The 26,707-nt window shown below is 31.4% G+C and overlaps 1 protein-coding gene across 1 annotated transcript in view; it reads right to left on the bottom strand.

The window, feature by feature from the left end:
• Positions 1-26,707, bottom strand: part of LOC119599837 (myosin-I heavy chain) — a 779,075-nt gene that overhangs the window by 383,522 nt on the left and 368,846 nt on the right. Inside the window, exon 7 of the mRNA XM_037949747.1 lies at positions 1,740-1,878. Coding sequence (XP_037805675.1) covers positions 1,740-1,878 — 139 coding nt within the window. The remainder of the gene's footprint in view (positions 1-1,739; positions 1,879-26,707) is intronic.

Below are 26,707 nucleotides of genomic sequence, written 5' to 3'. Positions count from 1 at the left end.
TTTTAGGGTAGGTATTTTATATCAGTTTCAGTTAATTATTTATTTACCCAGGAAAAACTTATATTGAAAAGTAATGAGTTAAAAAGGTAATAAAACCTCTTTTCACTACTTCTTTATTAGCATTTTAATTCATTATTTTAACACGGTGATGCCATTGGAGGCAAGTACTTCTACGCTCGCTTACAAATAGGGAGTTCAAGAAGTACTTGTAATTTATCTTACAAAACAGTTGTTGAGTAAGTTGTTTTGTTTTTTAATAATAAAAAGAGCCAGCTGGAATACGAACCAGGGACTTCGGTTTGTTAGTCAACCGTTCTACTCACTTAATCACTGCTTAGCTATTTTATTGGACGTCAAATAATGGTTTTCACATACAAATTTTATTTTGTTTTCTTTTTTGTAAAACACAATTCTTAACACGCAATTAAATAAAATGTGCAAACAAAATGAAAAAGCCGAAAATAAAGTACTTCTATATCAGATTATATGAAAGTCATTACTAGAGTACTTCTAAGTAATGCAGACGATAAGTAGTTGTCATTAAAAGTAAGTGGTTATGGAAGTACAACCCATTACCGTGTATTTATTTATTTATTTTGAATAAGTGTTTTAAATATGTTTGGGTTTTACGGTAAGTATTATTATTCACAATATTTTATAACTTTTAGATTTATGTAAGAATTTTCAAAACACACTTTTTATATATATTTTATTTCACAAACTAAACTATTTTCTAATGTTTTAACTATATTTTTTGGAATAGATTTTAAATATTGTATTATTTGGGGTTTTTACTATTTGATACTCGATGTTGTTAAATGATTTTAACTTTAAGCTGCAGGGTATATGCAAGCGCTCTTGTTGTTCTTCACACAGGTTGATTGTTAAGGAGAGAAGTAAAAAAGCAAAAGGCTGTAATAAGATATGAAACATTGAAATCAGATAAAAACTGACAAAAATATATATTTTTTTCGTAAAAACAAAAATTTACCAAATCTCTTATTTCTAAAGTAAATTGTCCATTTGCATAATAAAGCTTATATTTGTGTTGCATATCTTACGTTGATATTTTACTTTAGCAAAGAGAGATTTGGTAAATTTTTATTTTTACGAAAAAATCTATTTTTTGTCAGTTTTTATCTGATTTCAACATTTCATACCTTATTTGATTCATAAAAGTATGAACTAAAATAAAAAATATTTAAAAAATATGCTTTCAAATAAAGTAAAAAAATTGCAAAAAATATAAAAAATTTTATTTAGATCTAAATATTTTACACATTTCCGTAAAAAATATAAAAGTATGTGTACTTTTTGAAAAGTACAAAGGAAACTCTTTTCGAAACAGTTTAAAAATATTAAATCAGTTAAGAAACTTTTGAGATATAATTTTTTTAGTCTGTCAAGTCAAAAAAAGCGTTTTTCCAATATCTTTCGATTTTTATGGTATATTGAAGATTCTAAGAATGGTAAAATGATCTACCCATGTAGGTCTATAAAAACCATTGTATCGCGTAATGAGTGTTTTCGAGTGTCACACAGTGTAATTAATAATATAAAAACGAATAAATCTGCAACACTTATATAAATGTTTATCGCGAATTTGTTTAGTTTAGTCTTTATGTTGTTTTCTTTCTTATTTGATGCAGATTTTCCTGGCGGTTAAGAGGTGCATATAAGTAATTATCAAAATTTATGTATATAAATGTTACCGAATTAAAAAAATATTCATTACTTACTGCGACTTCTACGCTTGAAGGAGGTAGTAATCGAGAAGATACTTTTGTGCATTTGCAATTGTCAAAACACCATTGGGCGTACTGACGCAGTTTCCCATCTAATGACTCCAAACACTTCTTAAGGTGTGAAACAAAATATCTGCAAAAATTAATATGAAGATTTTTTAAATTTAAGTTAGGAATTATGTTCTAAAGATAGATATTTCAACAAAACTCTGGGAAAGACCCCTACAAAGTATACCTATGAGGATTTTATGTCAAGTGATCCAATTTTTAAAACCGATGTCTTCCGATCGGTTTGAAATTTTAATGTTAGTCCTATTGAATAGTAGGTTCGGTGCAATTTTTCAACATGTTCGGTCAAGAACTTTCTTTTTTACAGTGGGTCAAGGTTTGACATTTTTTCCAATGATGTGTTTCTCGTAGCACAGTGGTTTAGAAACTTTTATTTTTGGAAATAATTCGGTATCTCTGAAACTACTGGATATCGCAATGAAATTTTACAAAAGTAATTATACCATTAACATTAAATTTACTGAATTGTAAATAATATTATTAATTTTAAGGAATTAAAACATTCGATTGCGTCACAAGTTGACAATAAAGAAATAATTGAATTTCATTAAACTGAACCGGTGTTATTATTCTTAGTCAGGTCGACAGTACACTCTACCGTGAACCAATTTTTAATTCTTTTGCTTAAATGCAAACTTCTTTGATAAACTTTGCCTAGAGGAGTAAATTGGAACTGAAGTTTGCTGCGTATAGATGAACTTGTACTTGTACATTACCAAACCCATTTTAACCTCAACCACATGTAAGTATTAACATGGACTCCTCATCACAAAACGGTCAACCACATAACATAGGCGACGACTCAATACAAAATGTATCACAAATATGTCAGCTTTGTCATGAACAAATTGCAGACGTCGTAATAATTTGCCACAGATGTCAAAAACCTTACCACACGAATTGCGCTAAAGTATCGAGCTTACAAGCATCATGGTTGTGCCCAACGTGCAATTCTACATACTATTTACAAACCGCGTCTAGTACACATTCGTTAATTGCAGGCACTCGAACTACAAAAGTTAGAGGAAGAACGAGAACTTTCCTTGCGACGATACCACGAATATTTGAGTAAAAAGTCTCAAATACTCCATGAAATGGACGAGGAAAATACAGATCATAAACCCAATACGGTTCCGAGTCAAATAATCGAAGCATCAAATACTGTCGAAAATTCTCCGAATATAACCTCACTTAATGCGTCAATACATGTACCAGTAGCATCAAACAGTATCCCCATTATGTTAACATCCGTAACTAATCCCAATATAAATAACACTTATAATTCAAACAACATATCAGGCTATGAACAATACAGTCAATGAAAATTACACTCATATATACCGGGACAAGCAAAGCCCGTAACAGCCCGTATATGCAGGACATAGGCTTAGAACTGATCAATTACATGCTCGTCAAACTGTTCCCAAAGAACTACCATCCTTTTCGGGCAGCCCAGAAGAGTGGCCATTATTTAGTTCGACCTACGACTGGTCTACAGCCGTTTGAGGTCTGACAGATGCAGAAAATTGAATAAGATTGCAGCGAGCTCTTCGTGGTTAAGTCCTGGAGGCAATTAAACGAATTCTTGTTCATCCCTCTTGTGTTTCGCATGCCATTTCAACACTAAAATTATTGTATGGTCAGCCCGAAAAAATATAGTTTTCCTTAAAAAAACAAAATAAAAACATTACCGCAAATAAGTCCCAACAAAATGGAAACAATGACCAACTATACAGGTAAAAGTTTTGCAATCCCCTATTGAAGAATGTGGTCTCATGGATGAGTTAAATAATTCGTCGTTAATTCAGGAACTCGTGTCCAAACTGCCACCGTATTACCAAATAATTTGGGGATCAAACAAATTAAGTCATCAACTTCAAACAAATTATATCTTCAACTTCAAAGTAATATAAAAGCAAATATAGTTGAATTTTCTAATTGGATTGTCAGCAAACATAGTAAACGTCGAAAACCATCTGACAGATGACCGTAGTTGAAATCGTAAACAAAAGAATGTCTTTATTAATGCCCATGGAGAAACAAATAAAAAGAAATATCATATTTGTAGTGGCGAATGTAAAAACGTTACAAATTGAACCAAATCTGTGAGTGCTGATCGCAAAGAGAGATAGAATTACGTAAAAAACAACTTTGTTGAGATGGACTGCAAATATAGAAAGAGTGGAAAACAATTCACAACAGTGCAGGTGTCTTGAAATAATAACAAACAATTTGCTATAGTTGTTCGCACAGTAAAAGAATTTTTGTTGCCGAAACAAACACTTGCGTAAGAACTTCTTTGTAGAAAATTTACTTATTTAAAAGGGTTGCCAATTGACAGCTACTTTGCAATTACACCAAAAGTAGTAATTGGACTTAATAATATAAATGATACACTTTCAAGCAAAATAAAAGAGGGAAAAATAAATTAGCCAATTACTCAAAGACGGCACTGGCTGGACAGTTTTGCGAGTGTTCTAAAACTGACAGTATGATACATCACACAGTGGGGCAGAATCGAAATTTTTTGGAAATAAATCTGGCATTTCTAAACGGCTGATCCGATCGGTATAAAATTTGGCGTGAGCGTAGCCAAGGAGTATTCGAGTTTAAGTTTTGAAGATGAACCCCGCAGATGCCCCAGGGACGGCACTGTGGCCGCTCAAAGTAGGGTACCTACGACATGTAAAATTTTTAAACTCGTGCCATTTTTACAAAGATTTTTATATTTTCTGAAACTTATCTCTTATAATATCCGAGTTATAGGCATTTAAAAATTTAGTGATACAAAATTTACCATACCTTGGTCCGCCTTTTTTTTGAATACCGGGCGTAATTTTGGACCAAATGGACTCAATTTTTTGTTAGTTAGACAACAAAATTTCCAATAATATAAAAAAAATGGACTCAATTTTTTGTTAGTTAGACAACAAAATTTCCAATAATATACAAAAAATTTCAGATCAATATCATTTACAGATCCAAAAATATACGTTTTTTAATTTAAAAATTCAAAAAATTTTAGATTTTTGCCGTTTTTTTGCCAAAAATGTGTCTTAACTCTTTTATAAATAAAATAAAATTTTCTTTAAGAACATATAACAATTTTATAGTTTTCTAAAAGGTATCTTTACGCAGAACGCTTTGGCGTAAAAAACTTGTGCTATTTTTTGAAAATGTTGCCACTGCGTCCTTCCGAATATGACCTATTTTTTATCAAAACTTCAACTTTGGGCGACATGTTCTAAAATCCCAAAGCTGGGATCAGAAAACTGAAAGCAGTTTTGGAAACCTCAATATGTTTTCTATTTACTCCAAAAGTATTTTCCCAGCCCTGAAAAAAATGTGGACCCTATCGGCAAAAAAGTAAAAAATACCATTTTTGGGATTTTCATTTCTATTTTTGGGAATTGCGGGATGCCCTTTGACCTTTTCAATTTTTTTTGCATTTTTTTTGCATTTGAAATGATAAATTTAACAAGCGTTGAAAATTTCATTGAGTTTTGTTCATAAATAAAGATTTTGTCTTATATTACATATTTGTTAAATTTCTAAAACTATGATTTATATCAAAATTTTAATAGGGTCGCAGATAGCTACAACAATTTAGTCCATATTTATCCCTTAATATCATTTTTTAGTTAGATATGGAAATTCTCGACCTTTACAAAAGCCAATATCTCAATTACATTCAAAAATATGTTCATTTAAACATGTGTCCTTTAATTTCATCTTTTTCATATTTTAGTATTAAGTATGACAGAACATACATTTGGTGTTGAATAAAATATTTGGACAATTTTTAAAAATTATTTAGTTAATTATTTTATTAAAGACAATAAAAAAAAATTATAATTTTATTATGAGCCTCGCAACAACACCTAAATCACCCCACACAAACCACCTTTCCGCCCACCGAAATATAAAACACAATTTAATACAATATCATCAGTTAGTATAATATCTTTTTTTATTTGAACTGTTTATCTTAAACATAATACAATTAATACTTACAACCTACTTATATAGTTAATTCCTAACACTACTTATTTTCTATAAAATAATCTGTCATATCGGTATACATATCCAGAAGGTAATATAAGTCCTTTAAATCTTCCTTGTTTTGAGATGATAGAGTTTCATAACAAATCCATCTTTTTCGCATAGTTGAAAGAACAGGATCAGAAGATAGAAGTAAACTATTAAAAATATCTTCATTCTGTGATTGCCTGGAGCATTTTCTTGAGCTGAATAGTTGAACATGCTTAAAATCTCGATTCCTCGCTTCCTGGGCTTCTTCTGTTAACTCTCCAAGTGGAAGAATATTCGATTCAATTATTATTTGACCATGACACAATACTTTGTGTACTGTTGGTGTTAGTTCCCTCCATGGATACAGAGATACAAGTAATTTAGAAATTTCAGATGTATATTAAAATAAAATTTTCTTTAAGAACATATAACAATTTTATAGTTTTCTAAAAGGTATCTTTACGCAGAACGCTTTGGCGTAAAAAACTTGTGCTATTTTTTGAAAATGTTGCCACTGCGTCCTTCCGAATATGACCTATTTTTTATCAAAACTTCAACTTTGGGCGACATGTTCTAAAATCCCAAAGCTGGGATCAGAAAACTGAAAGCAGTTTTGGAAACCTCAATATGTTTTCTATTTACTCCAAAAGTATTTTCCCAGCCCTGAAAAAAATGTGGACCCTATCGGCAAAAAAGTAAAAAATACCATTTTTGGGATTTTCATTTCTATTTTTGGGAATTGCGGGATGCCCTTTGACCTTTTCAATTTTTTTTGCATTTTTTTTGCATTTGAAATGATAAATTTAACAAGCGTTGAAAATTTCATTGAGTTTTGTTCATAAATAAAGATTTTGTCTTATATTACATATTTGTTAAATTTCTAAAACTATGATTTATATCAAAATTTTAATAGGGTCGCAGATAGCTACAACAATTTAGTCCATATTTATCCCTTAATATCATTTTTTAGTTAGATATGGAAATTCTCGACCTTTACAAAAGCCAATATCTCAATTACATTCAAAAATATGTTCATTTAAACATGTGTCCTTTAATTTCATCTTTTTCATATTTTAGTATTAAGTATGACAGAACATACATTTGGTGTTGAATAAAATATTTGGACAATTTTTAAAAATTATTTAGTTAATTATTTTATTAAAGACAATAAAAAAAAATTATAATTTTATTATGAGCCTCGCAACAACACCTAAATCACCCCACACAAACCACCTTTCCGCCCACCGAAATATAAAACACAATTTAATACAATATCATCAGTTAGTATAATATCTTTTTTTATTTGAACTGTTTATCTTAAACATAATACAATTAATACTTACAACCTACTTATATAGTTAATTCCTAACACTACTTATTTTCTATAAAATAATCTGTCATATCGGTATACATATCCAGAAGGTAATATAAGTCCTTTAAATCTTCCTTGTTTTGAGATGATAGAGTTTCATAACAAATCCATCTTTTTCGCATAGTTGAAAGAACAGGATCAGAAGATAGAAGTAAACTATTAAAAATATCTTCATTCTGTGATTGCCTGGAGCATTTTCTTGAGCTGAATAGTTGAACATGCTTAAAATCTCGATTCCTCGCTTCCTGGGCTTCTTCTGTTAACTCTCCAAGTGGAAGAATATTCGATTCAATTATTATTTGACCATGACACAATACTTTGTGTACTGTTGGTGTTAGTTCCCTCCATGGATACAGAGATACAAGTAATTTAGAAATTTCAGATGTATATTCCCCAAATCGATTTCCATTAATTTTATGTTTACTATTCAGCGATATTAAAATAGTGTTAACTGTCGATTCCAGTTATTTTTGAAGTAATTTCAAAATCACGAAAAAACCTTCTCGCCGTATTACCGTCATTTGTACTACCGCAACTTGGAAGTGGTTTGTCGATGTTTAATCCCATCTGAACTTTAAATTCTTCTTGGATTCTGCTTTTTTCCGCAGCTCTCAGTTCTTTCAATTCTTCATTATTTTTTGTTGATTTAGTAAGATTCTCTGGCACACTTCTATATTTGAGGTCGTATGCTATGTGTAAAAAGTAATCCAAAAATCGTATTCTGGCATGAAGTGGTGAAATTCCGAAAGACAGGACTTCTTCATTAATACTTCTGCTTTTGTTTATATTTGAGAATTGCGACTTTTTCTCATTACATATTGAGCATCTCCAGAAGGAAGAAGTTTCTGTTATGGCATTGCTGACCTTTCCATCAATCATTGTTAAGCTTAGCTGATATGATACGTTAATAGAGAATTCCTTTATTTTTATGCAAATGGGCTCCAGTACATTCATTTCATCTTTTAAATATTCCACTAAATCTTTTGTTGTTTTCTTTGACTCCTTTATATATTCAAATCCAATGGGTCTACAAAAATTTTTTGAACCCGGAGTTGTATTGATCCATATATCTTCAAATGAATTTCCGATGCTTGACGATGATGGATTAAGGGAATATGAACGAATTCGTAATGGCACTAATGATGACATAAATACACTTTTGTAGTCTGCTAATGTCCGACTTCTACAAGCTTGTTTGTATTCTGGAAGTGCTGATAAACCGTCACATCCCCACTTACACATTAAGACAACATCACAGTTATGAATTTTCCTTAGTTGGTCTTCTGAAAAGTCTGACACAATTCTTGATGCTGTTTTTTCGAGCAAAGATGATATATCAATACAAGCTTCCACATCATTAACAGCAATAGGTGATGGTAGGATAGTATGTTTTTTTTTCCTGGATCGCCTTGTATGATGGTAATATATTGTGTCCTTTTTCATGCAGAGCTTTCCTTAATATTTGGTACTTATTTCGACTGAGACCCAGTTCCAACATAAGCGCTATTGCTTCTTCTTCAGTAAAATTTGATTGTGATGTTGGAGTTGGTATACTTTCCACAATTCGCATAAGTCGTTTTGGTGATGCATTAGGAAGAATAGTTGCAATATGTACGGCATCCATAGGTTGGTTTTCCTTTTTCAGCATTTCGTTAAATGTATCAGCAATTTCCTCTTTTGAGATTGAAAAAAGTTTTTGTGTGACCCTCTTTTTTTTGACCTTGAACATAAGTCTTCGTATGACTTGCAAGGCGCTCCTGTTGATGTGTTGTAAGTTGAGATTTCCGTAGTAGTTTCCATCCAACTACAAAATTTTAATCGAAATTTCTTTTGATTTCCATCCACAGACTTACTTTTTACATCAAAAAGTTTTAAAAAGTTTTCAATTTTTGATATGCCTGTTTTGTCTACTTTTCACTATATGTAGTTTTTATATAATTTGAAATGTCTGCAATTCTTTCTGGCCCTTTTGAAGATACACTCCATAAAACGGAACACAACTCTTCGTACTTTAATGTAATCTTCATTGTAGATTTATTAAATATGGTACTTAAAATCTGAGAAGTTTACTTATATACCAATTCTTGTCATTTCCGATACAGGTATTCCAAAGTAAAAAATTACGAATTGTCTACCTATTAACATTTAGGAGTATATTACTATAACCTGTAATTCAGTCATTGATATTTCTTATTAGTGAATGAATCGAAATTATCATTACCAGTATATTTTTACCTACATGATCATAAACGAAACAGAACGAAATGATCTGTCGGAAAAATATAGGTAAAAAATAGTTATAAATTTCTGAAAATTTAAGCATAATAGGACCTTTCAATTATAAGGATAAGCAAACAAATAGAAAATAGGTAAATATAAGATTTAAATATGTTCTGTCATATTTAATACTAAAATATGAAAAATATGAAATTAAAGGATACAGGTTTAAATGAACATATTTTTAAATGTAATTGAGATATTGGCTTGAAAATTTTTGTAAAGAATCGATAATTTCCATATCTAACTAAAAAAAGGGATAAATATGGACTAAATTGTTGTAGCTATCTGCGACCCTATTAAAATTTTGATATAAATCATAGTTTTAGAAATTAAACAAATATGTAATATATGACAAAATCTTTATTTATGAACAAAACTCAATGAAATTTTCAACGCTTGTTAAATTTATCATTTCAAATGCAAAAAAAATGCAAAAAAAATTGAAAAGGTCAAAGGGCATCCCGCAATTCCCAAAAATAGAAATGAAAATCCCAAAAATGGTATTTTTTACTTTTTTGCCGATAGGGTCCACATTTTTTTCAGGGCTGGGAAAATACTTTTGGAGTAAATAGAAAACATATTGAGGTTTCCAAAACTGCTTTCAGTTTTCTGATCCCAGCTTTGGGATTTTAGAACATGTCGCCCAAAGTTGAAGTTTTGATAAAAAATAGGTCATATTCGGAAGGACGCAGTGGCAACATTTTCAAAAAATAGCACAAGTTTTTTACGCCAAAGCGTTCTGCGTAAAGATACCTTTTAGAAAACTATAAAATTGTTATATGTTCTTAAAGAAAATTTTATTTTATTTATAAAAGAGTTAAGACACATTTTTGGCAAAAAAACGGCAAAAATCTAAAATTTTTTGAAGTTTTAAATTAAAAAACTTATATTTTTGGATCTGTAAATGATATTGATCTGAAATTTCTTGTATATTATTGGAAATTTTGTTGTCTAACTAACAAGAAAAAATTGAGTCCATTTGGTCCAAACTTACGCCCGGTATTCAAAAAAAGGCGGACCAAGGTATGGTAAATTTTGTATCACTAAATTTTTAAATGCCTATAACTCGGATATTATAAGAGATAAGTAGTATGTCCAAGCAAGTTTTTTCAAGATCTCGTCGAGCGCTTTCAGAAAATATAAAAATCTTTGTATTGTATGGGTGAAAAACAAAAAAATGGCACTAGTTTGAAAATTTTACATGTCGTAGGTACCCTACTTTGAGCCGCCACAGCGCCGTCCCTGGGGCATCTGTAGGGTTCATCTTCAAAACTTAAATTCGAATACTCCTTGGCTACGCTCACGCCAAGTTTTATCCCGGATCAGCCTTTTAGAAATGCCAGATTTATTTCCAAAAAATTTCGATTCTGCCCCACTGTGCATCAGCTTGTAAAACAGTTTTATAATATTGAAAATTTGGGTATATAGAAGATAAAAGATCTAAACAAACAACTTTTAGCAAATTTTACAAAACAACGCTATGATGGACACTATGAAACTTGTTTGTTGTGGCAAAATTATGAAATTACCTTGCCAAATAATTATCAAATGGCAAAAGGTAGACTTTTATGACTCGAAAGACAATTAATTAAAAACAATGAGCTATTTGCAGTCTACGTTCAAACAATTCAATATTATATAAGTAAAGGCTATATAAGCAAAATTGATATAGAAATAATATGAAAAACAATGAGCTATTTGCAGTCTACGGTCGAACAATTCAAGATTATATAAGTAAAGGCTATATAAGCAAAATTGATATAGCAACAAAAGCTGAAAAGTTTGGTACCTTCCCACCTTTCCTGTGTATAATAAGAACAAGCCAGGTAAATGCAGAATAGTATAGTTTAATGTGATATCTTTAAACTCTATGCTGCACAAAGGCCCAGACCTTTTGTCCTCGTTACAAGCAATACTTTATTAGATTAGAGAAAAGTCAGTTGCTTTATGTGGTGACATTGAACAGATGTTTCACCAAGTCTACATACGTCAACAAAGAGCCGGACGTTTATATTATGAATAAAATGATATTTGGAGCCCCTGTATCTCCCAATATACAAAAAATACAAATGCATCCAAGTATGAAAAACAATTTTCACAGGCAACGGCAGCTGTAAAGAACAACTACTATGTGGACGATTTTCTGTACTCTACGAACACTATTGAGCAGGCCGTGAACATAGCAAAGGATTTTTCTTTCAAACACTGCTAGCGCGGACTCATCCGACTTCCTCATTGTCCACGTTTCGGCGCCGTACATAAGTGCGGGTAGGATAAGCGTTTTGTAGAGTGTTACTTTAGTATGTCGGGAAAGGACTTTGCTTTTCAGTTGTTTGTCCAAAGTAACACCTATTCGCCAATGTCATCCTACGTTTGATTTCCAGACTGACATCATTGTCACTATTAATTGCCGCTCCTAGATAAATGAAGTCTTTTACAACTTTAAATTTATAGTCTCCCATGTGCATGTGCTGTTCGAGACGCTGTGATGTTTTGGAGCTCGCAATTAGGTTTTTTGTTTTGTCCTCGTTGACATTTAGGCCTATGATCCTCGACTGCTTCTCCAATTTGTTAAAGGCACCACTTACTGCCCGTGTGTTGCGACCAATGATGTCAATATCGTCAGCATAGGCGAGTAGCATAACACTTTTATCGTATATATATCAGTGGTCCTAATCTTCGTCTCCTGCAAGATTTTCTCCATTAACAGATTGAAGAAATCACACGATAGGATATCTCCTGTCTAAAACCTCGATCAGTATGAAATGATTCTGAGAGGTCTGCTCCTACCTTCACAGTACTTTCAGTGTTCCTTAGCGTCATACTGCACAGAAAAAACTAAAAATATGTTTCAATTATCAAAATAATTGTATCAAGCAAGTTTTGCACCTATCACCAAAATGATGATATCAATTATCAAATTTGTAAAAAAATTAAAAAAAATACTTTTTTTCCAAATAACGAATTAATCAGAACAATTAACATCAATAATTGAGACAAAATTTAAAATTGATTAATTCATTAATTGTATAAATTAAATATTTAATAAAAATAAAATATAATTTTTATGAATTTATTAATCAAATGAATTAGTTTGTTTGGTAGAAAGTGTATTAAAAACCAATTAAGTTGATGATTAAAACAATCAAATTATTAATTGATTACTCACAATGTTAAAGGAATGCTTGACCTTTAACAATGCGTTGAGCATTTACAAAAAATGTCACTTTATTATCAAATTTGAACATATAAAGTGTTATATAAATTGTCAGGAAACTTGAATATTATATGCCTAAAATCGTATTGACTATTTAAGAATTATAAACATTGTTAGCATAAGAAATCAAAATAAAATATTTAAAAAAAAACTAAAATAGAAAAGTTGGCCAGAAAATTTTTTTCGATCAATTAAAAAACTAATTGAATCAATTAAAAATTTAATCAAATTTGTAAACTTAGGTTTTAAACAACGAGATAATTAAGACAAATAAAAAATTGCTTAAATTAAAATTAAAGAAAGAGAAAAACATGTTAATTGAAAATAAACTACTGATAATTTTTTCTGTGTGCAAAGCCGGACGATCTTTGTGGGAATGCCAAGTTCAGACATAGCGACATAGAATTTTTCCCTTATCGGGGTATCAACTCCAGGAGTTGGCGTAACGTAAATATCTGGTCTATGGTGGACTTACCAGGTCTAAATCCGCACTGATACTTGCCTATTAGATCGTTGGTATATGGCTTGAGTCGATCACAAATTCCACCATATAGTATTTTTTGGGCAGCTGAGAGGAGACTTATCCCTCGATAGTTAGTGCAAACAGTAGGGTCACCTTTTTTGTGGATAGGGCACAAAACGCTGAGGTTCCATTCATCAGGCATGTTCTCCTCACACCATATTCTGCATAATAGTTGGTGCATACATCGTACCAGCTCTTCGCCACCAGTTTTAAATAGTTCTGCGGGCAAGCCTTCGGCACCCGCGGATTTATTGTTCTTCAGCCGGGATATGGCCATTCGTACCTCCATATAGTCAGGTGGCCACTGCCATCCCTGCAGGAAGAGGCGCCGCATTTAAAGCCCTCAGTCTGGCTCTTTATCTTCTTAAAGAATTGTTTGGCCTTTTGGTCGTAGTGACCCTCGATGTCCTCACATTCCCGTCTCTCCACTTCTCATTTCTTCCGTCTGAACAGACTGCGCTCAAACTTCCTCTTCTCCCTATATCTTTGAGTGGCAGTGTTCAGCTCGTCCTGTGTAATACCCTGCTGCAGGGTTGCCCGGTATGCGGCATTTTTATCCGCAGTAGCGTAGCGACACTCCTGGTCATACCAGTGGTTCCTCCTAGGACGCTCATACCCAAGCACCTCTTCGGCAGCGGTCCGGATAGAACTGGACAGATGGGACCATTGCCCGTCCACCGTAGGGAATTGAGGATTCCCTTGGAGCACCTGTTGTGATTGTAGCCCTTCTATATTTAGTCTCCTTCTTGTATCTGGATGGACAATTTTGGACCTGCTGAGTCCCCTCCGCACTTTCGCTGCAACCTGATAGTGATCCGAATCAATCCGCAGTTCGGAGCGTTCGAACGTCTAATACACTAGATGAGTGACTTCCATCAATTATAACGTGATCTATCTGGTTCCTCACGATCCTGCCCTGTTTTTCCGGTGCGCGCCAGGTAGCCTTATGAATATCGAGATTTTTAAATCTAGTGCTACTTATTACCATATTCCGAGCGGCGGCAAAGTCAATTAGCCTCAAACCTTTTTCGGGAGTCTCGTCATGGAGGCTAAATTTTCCAACTGTAGGGCCGAAGACGTTCTCCTTGCCAATTTTAGCATTGAAGTTACCAAGGACAATTTTAACATCGTGCTTTGGGCATCGATCGTATAAATCATCGAGACGGTCGCAGAAGGGGTCCTTGACTGCTTCGTCTTTTTCCTCGGTTGGTGCGTGGGCACAGATCAGGCTAATGTTAAAGAATTTGGATCTGATGCGAATTGTGGCCAGTGGTTCATACACGGGTGTAAAACCGATGACAGTATCCCGTAGTCGTTTACTAACAAGGAAACCGCAACCAAATTCGTGCTTTTCCGCAATGCAGCTGTAATAAATGTAGTGGTTCGCAGTTTCGCAACAACCTTGTCCTAACCAACGCATCTCCTGGATTGCAGTAATGTCGGCCTTATACTTCTCGAGGACATTTTTCAGTTTGTTCTTATTCTTCTTCTTTTCATTGTAATATTTTTTACTTGGTGGCCTACAAAACCATCGCAAAAACCTCATAGAAACCGAGCCATTAAAAACCATTCTGTTGTAATAGAAAATAAATATTCCTGGTCCGATTCAAAAACCGTCATCAGCTGGTTAACATACAATAATAACAAATATCATCAGTTCTTTGCTTTACGCATTAGTGAAATTCTAGAAACAACAGAATTACAAGAGTGGAATTGGATACCCGGAAAATTAAATGTCGCTGACGAAGTGACAAAGTGGGCCAGAAGACCAGACGTTACACCCAATAGTCGCTGGTTTAAAGAGCCAGAATTTCTTTTAACACCTGTAAGCGAGTGGCTAAAGTATGAAACAAATCTAGAGTCAAACGAAGTTGACTTAGTTGATTTTGTACAAGTTCATGACATTAAGGGTAATTGATGTTAATAATTTTTCTAATTGATCCAGAATGCTGCGAACTACCGCATATGTGCTGCGATTTTGCAATTTTTTTCGAAATGTTGAGTTCAGGACAGAAAATTGTTTATACCGTCTTGCTCAAATCGAATTTTATACGGAAGAAATGAGCAAATATCAAAGTTTTTTAATTCATTTGATATTGAACTAAATTGTTAATAATATTGGTAAGAATAAAATGTCAAATAAATTTTTTACAGGATTATATACACAAGACTTCCAGCCTAAATATAGCAAAATTGTAAAACTCTAGGTCTTCATTTCTAAACGTAATCGGTTTTGGAAGTTTACAAAATTAAAAAAAACGTGTGTCACTAACTTTTTCATCTTCATTTTATTTTTTTGTTCATAGCTTTAAACTTTTGGACACTATTCGTTATTATGCTAACTAAAGACACTTAGGAGATAAATTCTTTATAAGCTTATCCGTGTGACATCACTTTACGTATTAGAACTTGGATGTTGAAATTTGTCACCAGGTTTTTTCCAATTTTGAATTTTTTACAGTTTTTTTGACCGGGCGTTGACGCCCCTTAATAAAATGCAAAAATTGGGACAAAAGTGGTTAGCTGATGTTATTAGTGAACAATATTTATTTTAATCTTAATTAATCCTATATATATATAAAACAGACTGTTTGTTTGTTTGTTACGCTTTCACGGCAAAACTACTAAACCGATTTACATGAAATTTGGACAGCTAATAGGTCTAATTCCAAAAGGAACAATAGGCTATTTAAATCTTGATCGGATGATACTCTCCTTTTTACGCCCACTTTTTGTAAAACTATTATTACACCAATTTTACAATCACATTATGCAAAAACTACTAAGCCGATTAGCTTGAAATTTTGCATACCGATAGGTATAAGCTTGGAAAGAACTATAGGCTATATATAAGAATTTGATCCGATGCCACGCCCTTTCTACGCCCGATTTTTATAAAACTATCCTTACCTATATCTTATCCTATAATTATATGAAAGATAATGTCTGTTTGTTACGCTTTCACGGACAAACTACTGAACCAATTTACATGAAATTTCGAACACTAATAGTTCTATTCTAAAGTAGAACAAGAGCCTATATAAAATAATGATTTGACGTCACGATTCTTATTATGCTCACTTTTTTCTATATAATTGTTATACAAAATTTGCATTCGAGACTTACAGAAAACTACTGAACCGATAGGTCTTATCTCAGGATCGGACGCCACACCCATTTTTACACCAGCTTTTTGTAAAACTAATTTACATAAAATTTGGCATTTAATAGGTCTAACCTCAGAAGTTAACAAGTTAGAGTGCTATATTCGGCAATTTCGAATCTTAAATACCCTCCACCAGCAAGCTACTTTTTATTACAACCCATTCAACTATCTAATTTTTAGATAACTTGACTTCATATAGGAGCTACGACCAATTACGGGCCTCTCCAGAAAAAATTCGTAGAGTGATTCATATGTATGTACACAAAACATATTTATGTCGAATTTTATCAAGATAGCTTTATTTAACAATGAATATGTGAGTTTAAATGATTTTCGGAAGAGAGCCTTATATGGGAGCTATGACCAATAATGAACCGATCCGAGGAATATTTGTTAGAATGATTTATACGTATACAAAACATACAAGTTGAATTTTATACCGATAGATTTATTTATCAACGAAACATATGCGTTTAAATGTTTTTCGGATGTGGACCCTATATGGGAGCTATGACCAATTATGGTCTTATCCGAAAAAAATTTCGTAGAGTGATTCATATATAGACGAAACATATTTGTGTCGAATTTTATCAAGATACCTTTATTTGACAATTAAATATGTGCGTTTAAGTGATTTCCGGAAGTGGGCCTTATATGAGAGCTATGACCAATAATGGTCCGATCCGTAAAAGATTTTGTAGAATGATTTGTATGTACGCAAAACATATCTGTGTCGAATTTTATGAAGATACCTTTATTTGACAATTAAATATGTGAGTTTAAATGATTTTCTGAAGAGAGCCTTATATCGGAGCTATGACTAATAATGGACCGATCCGAAAAGAAATTTGGTAGAATGATTTGCATGTACATAAAACATATTCAGCTCGAATTCACGAAAGCTTTATTTTTATTTGTCAATGAAATACGTGTGTTCAGGTGATTTTTGGATGTGGACCTTACATGGAAGCTATGACCAATTGTAGACCGACTGAGATCTACGTTGGTGATTTCTATTCATATTATATTTGTATGTACATAATTTTGTGTTGATACCGATATATTTGAGGGAGTTATTAACGAGTGGATGATACGCACATTTTTATGTTCACTTTTTGAATAACTGCTATAACACCAAATTTCTAGGCTAAATATAAAAAAACATGAACCGATTTTCAAGAAATTTGGCAACATACAATGTTTGAAAAAGAGAATGTTTAATACACCAAATCCGAATAAATACACCTATAGGACTAATTTCGGGCCTGTTGTGATCTTAATGAAATGCAATGACCTTTTTCCGTCCACTTTTTGTTACATTTATAAAGCTAAAGAACATGATATATAATTCCCATAGTATATGAGAATTATTATTTAATTAAATCTGCTGAATATTCTCAGAAAAAAACTATTTTAAAACAGAATCTTTATTAGATCTTAAATGAATGTCTACGATGCCACATTTGTATGCAGAATAAAAACTACTGAACAAAAACCGCTTCTAAAATAGGGAAAATAATATAATCATTTTACATTTTCACTTAAATTCGTATTTTAAATCGGCTGTGGTTCCTTCCTTTAACACCGTAATCACTCATATTTTCCATACAAATCGAGTTTTATATCAAAAATAAAAAAATTAAATTTATTGTTAATCGAGATAACAATAAAAATCTATGATCAGGTAAATATGCCATCAAAAAATTATCTTGATATAAATTCGGCTGCCTTTTTTCAAATGCAGCTCAAATCTAAAAAAACATGAAGATATGTATTTGACTACTCATTAGAGTGTCCCGAAAGAGAGCACTTTTGCAAATCTTAAATAGGTAGACATCTCAAACGATGCATAGAAAGCATTGTTCATATAAAATTTGGATAAATTGATCCTTTGATATCTTTTTATATTTTCAGAAAATTATCAACCAAAAATTCTGCACAATTTTTCTGTATGTAGCGCCGTATTTATTCTAAGCTTTTCAAATTAAATAATAATTTTGAATAACTCCAGCACACATTTTCCATTTACCATTTACAAATAATAAGTAAAATTATTTGGGTATCTGCTTTGTACATCTGACGATATTCTTCATATTTTTTAGATCAGAAAAAAACTTAATTTTATTATTTTTAATGGAATTTGAAATCTTCCAAATTTTTCATAATTTTGTGCAGAATGCTTCATAATCGTTTCAGAGTTTCTTCAATTGCCCGTACTTTTTCAAATAGAAAGGAAATCGCTTGAAATTTTGTACGGTTAATAGTAGGTATTTTTGTAGTTAATAAAATGCCCCGAAGCCTTTTGTTTCTATACACCAGGGTATTACAATTCAAAGTACAGTGTCTGCACATGAGAAAAATAAAACAACTAATTTGAAAGTGTCCTTAGTTCCCTACCAGTGATTGAGAATGCAGGTTTCAGTATAATTTCTAAAAAAAAGTTTCCTAAATGTTTCTACAAATTGGTCAAAATTTCCTAATTAAAGCTCATTTTCAATTTGTAAATTTTTAAGGGATATTTTTGTCCAGAAACTGACTTTAAGTATTAAACAAAATGCAGAAAAATATAATAATTTTTTTATCGTTATAAGCTAAATTTTGACATCTATTAAAAAAAAGTATAGTCATTACAGACAGAATAATTTTATTTTAGAAGAAACCCGGGCAACGCAGGGTTCGCGCAGCTAGTTATAAATATATCATTACTTTTTCATTATTTCATAGAATTCATGTTTAAATTAATTTTTTTTTACTTAAAATTTTACTTTCCGCACCGTTTTAAAATGTTAGTTTTTTGACAGTTCATGTGAGAAACTTCTCACAAAATTTTCTTACAGAAACACTTTTACTCACCAATTTCCAATAACTTACGTCAAAAAACATAAATGACAGATAGTTCTTACAAAATTTTCTTACAGAAACACTTGCATGTGAGAAATTATATTTTGTATCAATTCACATTGTTTTTTCTTCAATTTCACTGTTTCATGCGAGAAACTTCTCGATGTGAGAGTTACAGAAACAAGGCACAGTTTCTCGAACATATATAATCTTACAAATAAGATTATTTCACATATATAAATAATATTTTTAAGAATTTTTTTAAATATTTAGGTGAAAACCGCTATAACTTTTGCGCCCCTCGATAAAAATGATTAACGCGAACGGATTCATCACGTGAACTACCCCGACATTAATTAGTATACATATGTATGTATGTATGTATGTACATATGTATGTATGTATGTATGTATGTATGTATGTATGTATGTATGTATGTATGTATGTATGTATGTATGTATGTATGTATGTATGTATGTATGTATGTATGTATGTATGTATGTATGTATGTATGTATGTATGTATGTATGTATGTATGTATGTATGTATGTATGTATGTATGTATGTATGTATGTATGTATGTATGTATGTATGTATGTATGTATGTATGTATGTATGTATGTATGTATGTATGTATGTATGTATGTATGTATGTATGTATGTATGTATGTATGTATGTATGTATGTATGTATGTATGTATGTATGTATGTATGTATGTATGTATGTATGTATGTATGTATGTATGTATATACATATATTTTAGAGTGCTCCAAAAAACGAAGTTTTAAGCTTTTCATATTCTCCGATTTTTTAGTCGATTTCTTAAGACCAAAATGACGATTATTTAAAAATTTAACGGGACATTTACGATTTTTTCAAAAATTCATCTGGCAGCACTGGCCGCAACGGCTCTGAAGTTATCAGATGCATTTACAAGGGGAAAATATCGATTTCTTCAGCTTTTGTTCAAATTTGGCCATTTAGTAATAAATTTTGAACTTTATTGTAATGGAATCGTAATGTAAGCATTTCGGAAATATATAAAACACAAAAATTGCTTTAAAAGTTATTGCAAATTCCCCAGGCCATTAACGTGTCCCACGGCACCTGAATTCGAAATGTGACAAAAAAATTCATTTTTTGGATATATTCTAAAAAACATTTTGTTACTTAAAATATATCTATAATTACTCGAATATTTGTTTTGCCCTTAGAAGATAACCCAAACATCTTCTCAGCTATGGTCAAAAAAGTTTGATTTTTTTTTTTTGAATCTTTGTTAAAAAATTTAAAAATTTTTAGGAGATATCATGGGGATTTATGGTCAATAGATAAGGCTATTAAATGGTAAAAAAATTAGATCAATATTTCTTACCGTTTAGCTGTACCTGCGGTTTGAACTCGGCGGATTTCGGGAAAATCGCACTTTTTTTTAATATTTTATAGAATTCTTTACTGTTGCACATTTTAAATAAAGTATTATCAGAGTATTACAGTCTAGATAATACAAAATATATCCGAAGTTTTATTAAAATCGGACATTCTTAACCCATAAACTGTGGAGTTCAAAGGTCAAATTTTGCAATATTTGGGAATTCTTAGTGTACCATATCGAAATAATATTTATTTGTCGGCCATCTTTACCAAAAATTACTGAAATTTCGGATATAGTCCGATATTTAAAATAGAGTGAAAAAAAAAGGTAGATTAACCCTTTAAGGCACTTGGGAATAATTTAACACCAAAGTTCAAAAATTCGAAAAAAACACTATCTATTCGAATAATGCTCTATATAATTAGAGGAATAACAGAAATAAAACAAAAAATTCTATATTAAGTATAAAAAATTATACTTTAACCCTTTTTGACTATGGAGTAAACTTGAGGTGCACATTTTTAAAAGAAAAATTTTCTTTTTAAAATTGATAATTTACGTAATCCATTTTTACGGTCGATTTTCAATCTAATATGTCCAAAAATACAAACTTTATATGGTCAAAAAGGGTTAATTCATAAGTTTTTACTTAATATAGAATTTTTTGTTTTATTTCTGTTATTTCTTTAATTATATAGAGCATTATTCAAGTAGAGGGAGTTTTTTCGAATTTTTTAACTTTGGTGTTAAATTGTTCCCAAGTGTCTTAAAGGATTAATCTACCTTTTTTCACTCTATTTTATATATCGGACTCCAAGCGATAAATTACCGTAATTTTTGGTAAATATGGCCAACAAATAAATATTATTTCGATGCAAAATTTGACCTTTGAACTCTACAGTTTATGGGTTAAGAATGTCCAATTTTTATAAAACTTCGGATATATATTTTATATTATCTGGACTATAATACTCTGATAACACTTTATGTAAAAAGTGCAAGAGTAAAGATTGAAAAGTGCAAAGTTCAAATCGCAGATACAGCTAAACTGTAAGAAATATTGATCTAATTTTTTTACCGTTTCATAGCCTCATCTATTGGCTATAAATCCCCATGAGATCTTCTAAAAATTTTTAAATTTGTTTAACAAAGTTTCAAAAAAATTGAAATTGGAGATTTGAAACGGCCGTTGAAAAAAATCCAACTTTTTTGACCATAGCTGAGAACGAGTTAGTGTTATCTTAAAAGGGCAAAAACTAATATTCGAGTAATTATAGATATATTTTAAGTAACAAAATGATTTATTGAATATGTATATCCCAAAAAAATAATTTTTTTTGTCACATTTCGTATTTATGTGCTGTGAGACACGTAATGGCCTGGGAAATTTGCAATAACTTTTAAAGTTTTTAACCAATTTTTGTGTTTTAATTCTTTCCGAAATGCTCACTCTGTGCACATTACGATTCCATTACAATAAAAACTGAAAAAATCGATATTTTCCCCTTGTAAATGCACTTGGAAACTTCAGAGCCGTTGCGGCACCTGTTAACGTTATCCAATCAGCTTAATTTTTTGTATGACATAGTTTTACAACCCATAGAACAATTCTAAAGGGGGGGATGGCCTGTCAGACAAAATTTTTTTTTTCATACAAGCTTGAATCACTTATAAAATCCTCAAATTTTGCAAGAACAATTTTGACATCCATGTGAATATTTGGGTAATAAATTGGAGTTGTCGTTTGTCTGCGAAACTAATGGACCTAAAATCCTCAAATTTTGCACGAAGAAATTTAATATTTATTTAAACATTTTGGGGAAAATTGGCGGACATTCATTATGGGTGGTTGGAACCTCCCATACGATTAAATAGAAAAAAATCGTATGTTTGGGAAACTATTAGAGCAAAAATCCTTTGCATTTGGGTAATAAATTGGAACTTCCCATATGAATTTAATGTAAAAATTCGTACATTTGAGAAACTATTAGGGCTACAAAATTCAAATTTTACATTAAAAACTTTGACATTCATGCGAACATTTAGGGAAAAATGGGTGGACTTTCAATGGGACCTTGGCATCTTAAATACAATTAAAATTAAATACAAAATTTCGTATATCTGGGAAATTCATATTATTCAAATTTCTCATAAGTTACATTAAAATCTAAATTAACATTTGGATAAATTGCTCATTCCGTTCGGACTCTATCGTGCTTTCAACAGACAGACAGACGGACTTTTCTAGATCGTCTTAGAATTTAATAAGGACCCAGAATATATATACTTTTGTGGGTCTATGACAAATATTTCGATGTGTTACAAACGGAATGACAAAATCAATATACCCCCCATCTTTTTTGATGGTGGGTATAAAAATTATATTATAAAAATTATATATTATATATATTTTCATTACCTAGTAATCTAGAAAGTAATATTGGAATCACGTGGAAACTAATTACTTTTAGGGTGAATAACTAATTATTTTTGTTTGACGAGGTTCAAATGTACCTACCTTAAACAAATTAATAAATTCATTACAAAAACTTTGCGAAATAACTAGTTACAAATAAACCTACAAATATGTTATGTGATAACTAGTTATTTTGGGCCGACTTTGTATGTAGAAAACAAAAAATAAAAAAGTTCCTCGGCCGGGATTTGAACCCAGGCATTCAGTTGTTTTCTATGCTTCTCACTCAAGCCGCTTACTCGATGCTCCATCAACATGTTGCTTTTTGTTATTTTGAGAACGGCTTTTTACAAAAAAATATAAATTAATGTCATTTTGAAAAAAATAAACGGTATCCAGCAGGGCTCGAACCACGAACTCCTTGTTTGTTAAATGAACGCCCTAGACAATTGAGCTATAACAAATCTAAATTGTTTTGTTCTTTACCAGTAATAACCTATTCAGCTAAATAAAATAATGTGGATGATAATGAACACTCATAACCAAGTAATGTATGAAATAACTACTGGCTATTACCAAAAATTTCAGATTTTTTGCTGGGTTACTCATCAATTTTACTGAAGAGGACCTTATATAGAGAAAGGGTGAATTATTGACTATTTTTATAAATTTAACAATATTTGTGCCAAATATTTTATGAATATCATTATTTAGTAATTAGTAATATGCGTTTAAGTGATTCTCGAAAGGGGACATTGTATGGGAACTACGACCAATTATGGACCGATCGTAAACAAAGTTTACAGTATCATTTATGTATACAAAAGCAATGTTTGTGCCAAATTTTGTATGAATATCTTTATTTGGTAATGAGAAATATGCGTTTAAGTGATTTTCGGAAGGGGACCTTGTATGGGAGCTATGGCCAATTACGGTCCGATCGTATAAAAATTTTACATTAACATTTCTGTATACAAAAGAAATATTTCTGCCAAAGTACGTATGTAAATGGTTATTTGGTAATGAGTTATGTGCGTTTAAGTGATTTTCGGAGGGGGACCTTATGTGGGAGCTATGACCAATTATGGACCTATTCAGAAAATTAATTCTTTATATGAATTCTATTGGAATAAAACTTTCATTCGTGAAATTTTGTAAAGATATCGGCATTATAACGGAAGCTATTAACAATAAATTAATTTCCGGGAATATGTACATTTGTATGGGAGGTATATGAAATTGTGAACCGATTTTATCGTTTTTTGACATAGTTGATCCTGGTACCAAGGGTTGTATTTCTGACAAAATTCATCAATTTATCTGCAATAGTTTTTGTAAAAAGTACAAATAAATATGTGAAAAAACACAATTTTTTTCGAGGTTGTCCCAAATTTTTACTCATATCTCAGAACCTACTCTACCGATCTCGCTGATTTTCAATACCAAACTGCTTAGGATAACAATAAATATTTTGGGTGAATTTCATTAAGTTCCATTGCTTCGTTTTACCGTGAGCGTGTTTTATACAGACAGACGGACATATATAAATCGACTCAGAATTTCATAAGGACCAAGAATATACATATATACTTTGTTGGGTCTCAGATGAATATTTCGAAATGACAAACTTATATATACCCTCTATCACCACTGATGGTGGTGGAGGGTATAATTAATACAGTCGGGTGTGTTTTCTTTTATTAGTTCTCTAGTTTTCTACATCTTAATAAGAAAAACAATCTAGTCTACCTTACTTTAATGTACGTGCGAAACACTAATATAAGGCAGACTCTCTATTAAGATTTATTTCTTCTTCGATTACACAGTGAGACAAAATAAATGAAAATCGAAATACCTGGGAAGTCTGTTTTTCTGTTTTTTGAAATCTTGAGATAAGGGTAAAAACTGGGTTTTCATATCTTTAAGCACTTAAAAGTCAGTAACTCAGTTGAATCTCAACCGATTTTAAGTTTCTGAACCGATATATATAGAAAGCAGAAACTGAGGCCTTTATAATGACATATATGTTGTTTAAGCAACCTAGAAAAATATGTGTGCATTTCATCGGCAAACATGTTTTTGATTTTAGCATTGCACCGTTTTTAAAGTTTGGTTTTTTCAAAGTATTTTATATAGGAACCGTACTATTTATTAATTGATTATAAGTCCATGTTTATTAAAGAGTAAAATGCAACTTTGTTTTTAAAAATCCGTTAGCAATTGACGACGTTATTGATATTTTTCTTAATACAAAATTGTTCAAAAAACTGATTTTCTGAAGAATGAATAAAATTTGGTGGGAGGATTTATGTTTATATTAAAATTGTTTATGCTGAATTTCATGGTGATATTGATATTAAAAGGATAACTATGGAATTCAAGTCATTCTAAGATAAAGAGGGTTTGTATGGGACTAGGCTGTATCACTAAGGATTATATTAAACTCATTTATGCCGATTTTTGTATTGATTAGACCTTATTTGACCCTAGCCCCCATACAAATCCTCCTTCAAAAAATGACTTTAATTCCATAATTATATTAATATCACGATGTAATTCAGCACAAGTAACTTTTATATAAACATAAATAGTTCCACCAAATTTAATGAGGATCGTCCCATATTTAGCCATATTAAGTCCCTTTTAAAATTTCGTGAACGGTTTGAATTGCCAAATATTGAAATATTGCTCGAAATTTGACCGAAATATCAATAGATTCTCGTTATTTATAGATGGATCCAAAACTTTTTCGGCTCAAAATAAATTTTAAAGATAATTTAACATTTTTAAGTAATGAACTTCATTCTTTCTTTCTTTTATTTAAGTAATTTTCAAAGTGGGGCCTCCGATTCAGCTATCTGTTGTAATACCACTAAATAAAGTTTTGGAGAACACAACATTAACATAAAATAATGATAAAAAAAATCATATTGATTCCCAGAAACTCATTATTTTACAAACTTGCTACCATGGGACTGTCATCAAAAATTATAAGAATACTCCAAACCTCATACGAAAATACAACCAGCCGAATACTTTTTAGTAACACTTTATCCAATAACTTTAATGTCAGTATTGGTGTTAAACAAGGATGTATTTTAAGTCCAATTTTATTTGCTTTATACTTGAACGACCTTGCTGATGCTCTCCCCGATGGCGTTAAAGTTGAAAACTTTACAGTTAACGTACTGTTGTACGGGGACGACGTTGTCATTATATCCGACTCTGCTGCCGGTCATCAAAATATGATTAACTCCTTACACACCTACTGCAACTTATGGCATTTGAAAGTAAACATGGCTAAATCCAAAATTTTAATATTTCGTAACGGTACAAAGATCTCCAGTAATCTAATGTGGACGTATGATGAAAATGTAATCGAAATCGTAAAGTCATATAAGTATCTCGGTATGGACCTACATATGTTACAATTTATCATTTCGGAAACATCTGGAACATAAATTGTTAACATCAAAATTGGCAATCACATCTTATTGGTCCAAATATGTTAACCATTCAAAAATTGCACCTGTAGTTTGATTACAAGGTTTACATGGACGGACGGACAGACGGACATAGCTAAATCGACTCAGAAAATGATTCTGAGCCGATTGGTATATTTTAAGGTGGGTATAGGACCAATATTATTGTGCGTTACAAACATCAGCAC

This window comes from Lucilia sericata, unplaced genomic scaffold, assembly GCF_015586225.1.
Source record: "Lucilia sericata isolate MDLA Ls3-8-SP2 unplaced genomic scaffold, ASM1558622v1 Contig000090F_arrow, whole genome shotgun sequence".
NCBI classification, from domain to species: Eukaryota; Metazoa; Arthropoda; class Insecta; order Diptera; family Calliphoridae; genus Lucilia; species Lucilia sericata.
The sequence above is the reverse complement of the archived record's forward strand: the minus strand, read 5'-3'. Positions and strand labels throughout refer to the sequence as shown.